The sequence below is a fragment of the Salarias fasciatus genome, chromosome 4 (genome assembly GCF_902148845.1).
Source record: "Salarias fasciatus chromosome 4, fSalaFa1.1, whole genome shotgun sequence".
Lineage (NCBI taxonomy): Eukaryota > Metazoa > Chordata > Actinopteri > Blenniiformes > Blenniidae > Salarias > Salarias fasciatus.
Genome location: NC_043748.1, coordinates 1,060,071 through 1,069,489, shown reverse-complemented (window position 1 = coordinate 1,069,489; position 9,419 = coordinate 1,060,071). Strand labels below are relative to the sequence as shown.

Here is a 9,419-nt window from a genome sequence, read left to right as displayed (position 1 = left end):
TTCTGTGGATGACAAAGACTGTTGTATAAAATAAAACTGCTGTTATAGGATGGCGACAACAAAATAAAAATATATGTCATTAATAACAGGAACACTCATCTTACCTTATTTAGTCCTGCTGAAACTGCTGGATACACCCACTGATCTGAATGGAATCGATGTTGTTCCTCTGAAGTTTTGCATAGAGGATGTCCATGTGTGGCATTATGCAGTGGAAGAGAAAAAACATTCTAACCTTGGAGATGTTGGAGGCGGCTTGCTGCATTATCAGGTTGAGCTAATGCTTTTTCGGTCATGAGGAAGGATGGCGGCAAGACGTTCCTTGTTGGTTCTGTTGTCGATGTAGCGCAGGACAAGCACAAGCTGGCACTGAGCGGCAATGTCGGTCGTCTCATCGGCCTGGATAGCAAGAAAATCTTCGCCATGAGCCTCTTTGATTATGTGCTCCCTGACAACACACGACATGCAGTCCCGTAGCTCGTTTTGCACCGTTTTTGAAGTGCCTCTGAAAACCGTGGCATTCTCCAGATGCTCTTTTAAAATGAGGCAACAAAATCCACCAACCCATGAAAAATTCCAGGGTTTTGGGAGGTCGCGCTCTCATCATGGCCTCTCAGAGCCAACTCCAAAGCTCCACAAAATTTAACACAGTCAATAATTCTTGACAAGACATGTTGGTTTTTGGTCACCTCTTCGTTGTGCTTTCGGACTCCAATTCTGTAGCTTTCATCAAGTTGTTCAGCAATGCTAAGCCTGCCGAAGAAGCTTAGCGTCTTAGCTTCTAGTCTCCAGATGGACCCGGCTACTTTCGTGTGGTTTGCATTTCTCCGACAGGTGTTTCATATCAGTTACACCAGTCCTTGTCCTCAACGTTTCGGTGGTGCCAACACTTTCACACAGCAGACAGGGGAAGCAGAAAAAAGGCTTTACTGATGGTGCAACCAGCTAGCCAACTCCGCCTTTCATAAGAAGTGTGGGAGAAAGCCCGGGTGTTCGCTCTCCCGCGGTTGCCGCTCTGTTGTTGTATTTGCAGATCAGGTTGATCAGCATATACATAGAAATTATACACTCAAAGTTTTATATTTTCTGAATATTGTGTAGACTGATTGTACTGACTATGAACTGACCGTAGGTGACGGCGGCGCCCCAGCGCCCCCTATTGACCAGCCGCCACTGCCCGCTATTGTATTCATTTCATGTAATTGGTGTAATTTATGTTCTTATTAACCATTCGTACTGTAACAGTTTAAATTGGTTATTGATTGATCAAGTGTGGGCTTTGGCACAAGTCCCCAGTCCTCTGATGATACATCCTATTTCAGGTCATTGTATCTTAAGTGTCTTAACAGGTTATATAAGTTCTTGTTGTATTCCCTTTACTGAACCTATTTTTAAACATGTTTTAATATCTTTTAAACTCATCTAAAAAAAAAAAAAAAAAACCACACCCTCCATTGCTGACTTGAATTTGGCTCCAAGCAGCACGCTGCATTTGCACTCGGATTTGACTTTTGATCAAATAAACAGCAATATTCTCAAGCCAGTTGTTTGACATTCTTTATTCCATGTGTTGGAATTAAGAACTGGGGGGAGCCGGTGGAACTGTAAAAGTCACGGGCTCCAGAAATGCTTTGGTTGAAGTCTTGATATTTTTGAAGAATGACTGTCTGCCTCAATAGTAAAGTAGATTGTGGGATTTCTCCAGGTTAGTGATTAGTGAAATGATTAAAACACGACCCATTTTGTTGTGCACGTGCACTGATGAAGATTAGAAAGACCTGGTTTGAATTACGATTACCAGCTTGGTAGTAAAACTAGTCAAAGACATGTGAATACCTGGGTCTGTCATTTCAGATCATGGAGAGATACCAGGCCTCAGGTGTTTTGTGACAGTGAGGGGAAAGTGCACTCAAAACGAAAGTCACCACTGTTGTTTAAAATAAAACTCATTTTATTGGTCTTGTTAGTCACGTGTCCTAACTGGCACACACACCCCCAGGCGCCATGAGACGATACCGTACAGGAACAAACTTGTCAAGGAGGCCAGGGATCGGTATTTGACTAAATTGTCAACAGTCGATCTGCACGACCTCAAAACTAAAGACTGGAGCTCCGACGCCACATTACTGCCTCCAACTTCATCGCCAGATAAAACAAACTGCCTGGTTTACGGTATCAGAGCTTAGACATATGAACAGTTCAGAAACTGTAAATCTCTCCAAGCTCACAGACATTTCAGGAATGGCTGGGAGCAGAAAAAACAGTAACACAGAAGTCCAGAAAGAAGGAGACGGCTGTCAATTTGTAATGGTTTTGCTGTGGACCAGAGAGGAAAGATGACATGGTGGCCTGTGAGTATCAGCACTGCCCCACTGTGTGGTTCCTTTGAAGCTGTGCTGGTCTAGAGCTGAAGAAGACTTTTGATCTGTTCACCATTGTGCTGCTGAGAATATGAAAACATGACATATCTAAAAAAGTAAAACTGTCAAGCTTCTCATTTTAAAAGAGAGCCCAAAGCACTTCACACTGCAATATCACATCAACCCTTTCACACCATACTGGGTGGTGGTAAGCTACTATTGTAGCCACAGCTGCCCTGGGGCAGACTGACAGAAGCAAGGCTGCCAATCTGCGCCATCAGCCCCTCCAATCACCACCAACCATTCACCCTCACAACTTTCATACTAGGCAAGGTGGGTGAAGTGTCTTGCCCAAGGACACAGCGCCAGTTTTACGCCTGCGGGAGCGGGGATCGAACCGCCAACCTTCCGGTTATAAGACGACCCGCTCTACCAACTGAGCTCCTGTCGCCCCATAATGGTCATTATCAAAATTAATACTAGTTAAACAGAGAGGCAAAGAGTCAAGAAGACTTCAAAAATGTCACCGAAAAACATTTTTTTAATTCATGTTTTGGTCACGCACAAAAATGTATAAAAAACTTTGCTTCCACACCACTTGGAAGAAGAACCCCCATCCTGGTGGACCCCCATCTCTGGTCCTTGCAGTGTCTTTTTCCCTAGCTGCTCCATCTAGTTGGTCCTGCAGAGCATGCAGTGCTTGTCGGGGTGACAGATGTGTTCCAGATGTCAGGATGGCGCCCAGTCTGGGCCAGCCTCCATCATTTCATAAATACAGGTGCAGATGGGTCAGGTGTTGTGATGCGTGCCCCTCAGGCTGGGACATCATCTGGCATATTTTGCTAAGCTGCTGACTCTGTTCTTTCTAAAGATGCGTTGTGTTTTAATTTGATTTTTTATTTAGGAGCGAGGAAATTTCATGACTGGATTTGTTGCACAGGTGGCATCCTGACAGTTCCACGCTGGAATTCACTGAGTGACCCATTCTTTCACAAATGTTTGTCAAAACAGTCTGCGTACCTATAGGTGCTTGATTTTATACACCTGTGGCCAGGCCAGGCCACGTGATTAGAACACTTGATTCTGATCATTTTGTTGTGTGAGCAAATACTTTTGGTCATGTAGTGTAGAGTTAGAATACAACATAAAGCACATGGGACAAAACATGAACCCTGACATCTGATCTGGTAAAGGTCAAATAAATAAATGACCCCTGTATGACTGGTGGGGTTGATACTGACAGGTATTTGGTCAAACTGTTCTTCATCCAGACTGGGGGGTCTTCCTATTCATGGCTGTAGAATTGGCAAAAATATACAACAATTTAGAAACTTTTCATCTTGTAAACATTTATTTCTCTGCTTTCTGGAAGTGTTCGTTTTCTTTAAATACAATAAGAAGTTTGGGAGCTTTTGCCCTGAAAGAGACAAGTGAAACAGCAGCAGTATGAGGTTTGAGCAAAAAGGATTTTACATGTGAAGTTAGACATTTTGCATTTGAATGCAGCATTTATCCCCTGACCAAAGTGCAAGATATCAGTCAAATGGAATGGTACTGTTATGGACTTTGGGCTCCTCTGGTGATAAAAAATATAAACCTTGATGACAAAAATTATGTCATTAAAATAAAAAATGTGAGTCATGTATGTATAACCAAGTCCACTGCAGATGCAGTGAGGAATTTAAAGCAAAGCTGACAATGCAACATCCATGGCTAAACATGAGTCTTAAATTAATTGTTTTAACTTTTTAAGGGTTAAACCTAATCCTAATCCCTTGAATGTTTTTAGGTGGTGTCATCGATAAACACCCAGAACGGAAACCGGAAGTGACGCAGTCAAACAGGAAAATAATTATTTTGCCATATTTTTTGAACTACATACACAAATAACAATGAAATGTGCAAATAAAACATCTCCAAATTATCATTATACATTTTTTGTAAGATTTTTAGACACATGAATTTGCAATATGAAGAAAACGACTGCCTCAGGGGCAGCACAATATGCATGCTATATGTTGATGTCTTTAAATGCCTGTACAACACTTTGATTAAAAGTACTTTTTAATAAATTTATTATTATTATTATGTGTGCTGAGGCAACATAATCACTATTTGAAAGTTATGATGTTTTACACACTGTAAATGTTGCTTCGATTCCAGGATCATCCTCTTCCCAATAAGAAATGGGACACTTGCTCCGTGGTGGGGAACGGTGGGATCCTGGTCAACAGCAAATGTGGAAAACAAATCGATTCAGCTCAGTTTGTGATCAGGTGAGAGATTTTATGACTGAGGATGGATGTCAACTGAACTGAACTACTTTCAGTAGAAAGTTCATGTAGGGATTTGTGGCTCTTCTCTGCTTGTTCAGATGCAACCTCGCACCTTTGGACCGTGAATGGGAGGAACACGTTGGCAAGAAGACTAACCTTGTGACAGCAAACCCGAGCATCCTCCAGCAGAAGTGAGTTGGAGAGTGAATCTTTGTCTTCTCAGTAACACTTTCAGTCTTGTTTCTTCACATGAGCTGTTTTTTTCTGCAGGTTCTCCTCTCTGAACGACCATCATCGTCCATTTGTGGAGAGTCTGCGCCGCTTCAGAGACGCCATGCTGATCCTGCCAACTTTCTCCTTTCGCTTGAACACTTTTCTGTGTCAGCGGGCCATCTATGCCATCAGAGACTTTGATAGTCCCATTAGACCTGTTTCTTTCAACCCCCAGTATCTGAAGAGTCTTTCGACCTACTGGACCTCTCAGGGCCTGAAGGAAGCTCGGCTCAGCACTGGCTTCATGATGGTTAATCTGGCGCTGGAACTGTGCAGCAGCGTGGATCTGTATGGATTCTGGCCTTTCAGTTTCCACCCTCGGGACTTCCACCACCTGACGAACCACTACTACGATAACATGCCGGTTCGAAAGAGATATCACGCCATGCCAGCCGAGTTCGACCGCCTGCTGAAGCTGCACAATCAGGGCATCCTCAGGATTCACCTTGGAGAATGTGAGCAGTGAAGGACGGGTGTGCAAGAAGAAAAAAGAAAGAAAACTGACTCCACCTTTGTTTTGTGAGCACTTTAATAGTATATCTATATACTTATACATACAAGTATTTATTCACATCAAATTTTTCAGCTGGAATCTGGAAAAATTTAACTTGGTGCTTTCTGGAGGATCTCCATCATCTGTTTGCCTTCTTCGGTGATTGTTGTTTGATATAACTATATATTTCATAGTAATCCAGTTTGTTTGTGGAGGTAACATGTTTTCCCTGTTCCAGTGTTAAGTTTTCTCAGGTCCTCTGTTTACCTCACATGATTCAAAGACATAAAGTGAATGCTGAATGTGTGGATGATTATTTGTTGAATCTGATATGAACAATTTCTTGATGGGGTTTTCTGATTTTTATGTTGTGCTGTGTTCCCATAAACAACTGTGGGTAACACTCGTTTATGAAATGTATAAACAGCAACTGTGCAACAACTCGGTCTCTTTCTGTGAGTCCCCCAGCGAGGAAGTGATGCTGCTGATTTCAGCTTCTGATATAGACTTGAATGCTGCGTGGGGAGAAGATGTGGCCGATCACGAGCCGTCTTGCATTTCAAGTCATCACTTCTGTCTTCCTGCTAGCATGGCGTCAGTGGACTGGAGCCAAGCAGATACCACGGTGTTCCAGGACTTGTTGTCACCTTGTGTGCCACTTGAGTATCACAATATTTTTCTTTCCTTTTGTTTTGTTTTTTTTTTTCCTGCAGAGTTCTATTGTATTTCTTTTTGGGGCTACCCAACTTTTATTTTCTTTGCTGGACATTTTATTGGTTGAGGAATATCCAAATTGCGAATCCCTGTAGTTACAGACCATTGACTGTTTCATTCAAAGAACAAAACGGACTGATTGAAAGAGACATTTTCTGCGATTTTGAATTGTTCAATAAGCTTTTACACATCTGGTTGTTTTGTTGGACTAATTTGATTTGCTCATATTGAAACTGAAGAGAATTATGTGTGTTACTCTCTATTTTTGTCATTGTAATGATAGGAGATCTTGAGTTCAGTAAATAGTTTTGAATTAAGAAAAGATGCATTCTTTGAAATTTAAAATAGACATAAAATCTTTTATGTCATTGGACTTCAGTAGCATACTACTGCAAGATAAGTGCAAGATAAATGTCTTCTGAGCTGTAACCTCACTCCACCACCACAAACTGCCTGAAAAGTCTTCAACTGGTTCAAAATGCTGCAGCAAGAGTTCTGATAGGAGAGAGCACATCAGCCCAATAGTAGCTTCTCTTCACTGCTTCCTGTTAAATCTAGAATAGAACTTCAAATCTTTCTCTTAACAAGCTCTGAACAACCAGGCCCCATCATATCTTAAAGAGCTGTTAGTCTCATATTGTCCCAGGAGAATGCTTGGTTCTCAGAGCCCTGTGCTGCTGGAGGTTCCTGGGTTCTCTAAAAGTAGAACAGGATTCGGAGCTTTCAGGCTCCTGTCTTCTGGAACTGGCCTCTGGTTTCAGTTATAGCCAAATTCCGCAGCATGAGCATCTGCTCGGCTCTGGGCAGCTCTGTTCTGCCATCGGCAGCAAATACGTTGCTATTTTAATCAATCAGGACCGTCGCTGCTCCACTGCTCCACTCCACTACCACCAAAATATGGATCGAGTCCATTTTCTGATCTGTCAAAGCATCCTGACAGTCAAACTCCACAGAGTTAATTGCACCTAATCAATCGCTAGGAAAAAGAACAGCAGCAACATCCGAATTGTCAAAATAAAATCGAGTGTGTGTCTAAAACGTTTACATTTTTAGTGAAGTAAAAGTTTATATGTAATGTGTAATGCACTTTTTGCACCGACTTGTATGTACAATAATCCTGAATAAACAATTTTTAAACTGTATGTGTATTTTTGTATCCCATATTCAGAGAGAGATTTTGTTTTATTCTGAATGGCCTTTACAGGGCTCACATACTTTTGCATTAACTTCATTACACACACAAGCACAACAATGGATGAGGAGACACTAATTTTGGAAGTTGAAAGCTCAAAAACACTTTATGACTGAGCCACCCTTTCTGCAACGACACCAACAAAAAGGAGAAAGTCTGGGCCGACATAGCACAGGTTTTACAAGAGGATGGTGAATTAAATTCACTTACATGCTTGTACTGAGTGTTTATTACTTTACTGGTTTATTCTACCCTGGCACTGCACTTTGAAGTTGCTTGACAAAACTTTGCAAGGTGCATTAAGGAGTTTTTCAACTTTAAAAATACTTATTTTCCACCATAAATATGTTACACATTTTTAATGATGTGTACAATGTGCCCTGACATATTCATTGCAAGTACCGCTAACAGCGCTAAATTGTCACTTGAAAGTTGCAGTGCCGGTCCGGCACCAGAATTTTTTGGGGAGAATTTGAAAGGAATGACGTAATGCACGCTCCCGCTCGCCTGATTTAATTAGGTTTCGTTTTGTCTGCCAGATGCTTAGTGAGCAAAAACTGAGCAGGATCTTCCAGAAAGTAAGAAAAGACCGGCTTCTTGCACTGCCACAACTCCAGCACAGACTCCACCAGGGAAAAGAAACTTACTTGAGCGCTACTAAAAGAGCGAGGAAGGAGTTCTCCTCTTCTGTGCATGCAAGCCAAACTGAGTTTCATCTCATTTCCACCAAAGTCAAAAAACTGCTGCTTAAATCCAGACACCACATATATGGATCCGATGATAAAGCTGGGCGACTCCTCTCTTACCGAGCCAGGGGAGAGGTCTCATCAAGACTAATTACGGCTGTTAAATCTTAGACCAGCGCAACGTTCACTTATCATGGAGAAATAAAGAAGACTTCTGTTGAGTTTACTCCACTTTATATACCTCTGACCATCCGAAATCCCCGGGTGATGTGCTTGATGATATCAGCTTCCTACAGGTGGATAACAATGCAGCTGAGTCTCTTGGTGGGCTCAGTAGCTCTACAGAAGTGAAGGAGGCCTTTACAGCACTCCAGAATGGCAAGTCACCTGGGCCTGATGGCTTTATGACTCAGTACTATGAGACCTTCTCAGATTTACTAGCCCCTTGCTTGCAGGACATGTATAACGCCTACAGTTATCTCCCAGGCTCCCTCTCGGAGGCCACCATTTCCCTTTGACTTAAAAAGGGTACGGATCCGCTGCTTTGCACAGGCCGATCTTGCTGTTAAATGTTAAAATCTTAAAAATTATCTGTGAAATTCTAGTTCTGCGTCTGCTGCGTGTTTTGCCCTCAATTATTGCACTTGATCAAACTGGCTTTATGTCAGTCTGGCAGTTGTTTCATAACACCAGGCACACTTTGATATAATTTATTCTTCTAATTCTAAGATACCAGAGGTTGTGATCTCCCTCGACGCAGACAAGGCCTTCGACAGGGTTGAGTGGAGCTTTTTGTACAATGTTGTGGCTAGGTTTTAGCTAGGTGAGGCCTTTATTCTCTGAATAAAAATTCTATACTAATCACTAAAAGCTGCTGTCCCCAAAAACGACATGCTATCGCCAGTTTTTTCCTCTATGTCGAGGTACTAGAAAAGACTGCCCGCTCTCCCCTTTTACTTTTTACCCCTGTGGTGGAACACTAGCTCTTTGGCTGCATTCTGAGGTGGGCTTTAAAGGTATTGTGCGTGGGAAAATGGGTTCATAAGGTTTCACTGTACTCAGATGACCTTCTTCTATATGTCTCCGACCTGGCAATCTCTTTTCTTGTAATTCTTGATATCTTAGATCATTACGGTGGAGTGTCTGGTTACAAACTTAACAACTGTATTGGCCCGAATATAAGACGACTCTGATTTTAAGACGACCCCTGTTTTTCAAATAATTATTTGTAAAAATTTGTAAAAATAAAATTATGTTAAAGACAATAAGGTTACTCATAAAATAGCTTTTTATTGTACAATTATTCTAAACTCAAAAACTCATAACAGTGATAACATTTCACGTGATTTAAAGGTGCATTAAGGAGTTTGCACGTTTCATGCGAAACAGCGCCCCCTGCAGGCCTTGGGCATAATGCAGCTTAGT

At 41.9% G+C, this 9,419-nt stretch overlaps 1 protein-coding gene across 1 annotated transcript; it reads left to right on the top strand.

Moving 5' to 3' along the window:
- The first annotated feature begins 294 nt into the window (after positions 1-294).
- LOC115386643 (alpha-2,8-sialyltransferase 8E-like) lies at positions 295-5,375 on the top strand. Its single transcript, XM_030089045.1, has 4 exons — positions 295-441; positions 4,524-4,636; positions 4,735-4,827; positions 4,907-5,375. The coding sequence occupies exons 1-4, from the start codon at positions 295-297 to the stop codon at positions 5,373-5,375; spliced, it is 822 nt and encodes a 273-aa protein (XP_029944905.1).
- The last annotated feature ends 4,044 nt before the right edge of the window (positions 5,376-9,419 follow it).

Bases quoted from the DNA above. Each gene is read 5' to 3' on its own strand.
- LOC115386643 (XM_030089045.1), top strand. From the start codon at position 295: ATGAGGAAGGATGGCGGCAAGACGTTCCTTGTTGGTTCTGTTGTCGAT. The intron at 442-4,523 runs GTGCTCCCTGAC...CTTCGATTCCAG, and splicing joins CCATGAGCCTCTTTGATTAT to GATCATCCTCTTCCCAATAA. The intron at 4,637-4,734 runs GTGAGAGATTTT...CTGCTTGTTCAG, and splicing joins TCAGCTCAGTTTGTGATCAG to ATGCAACCTCGCACCTTTGG.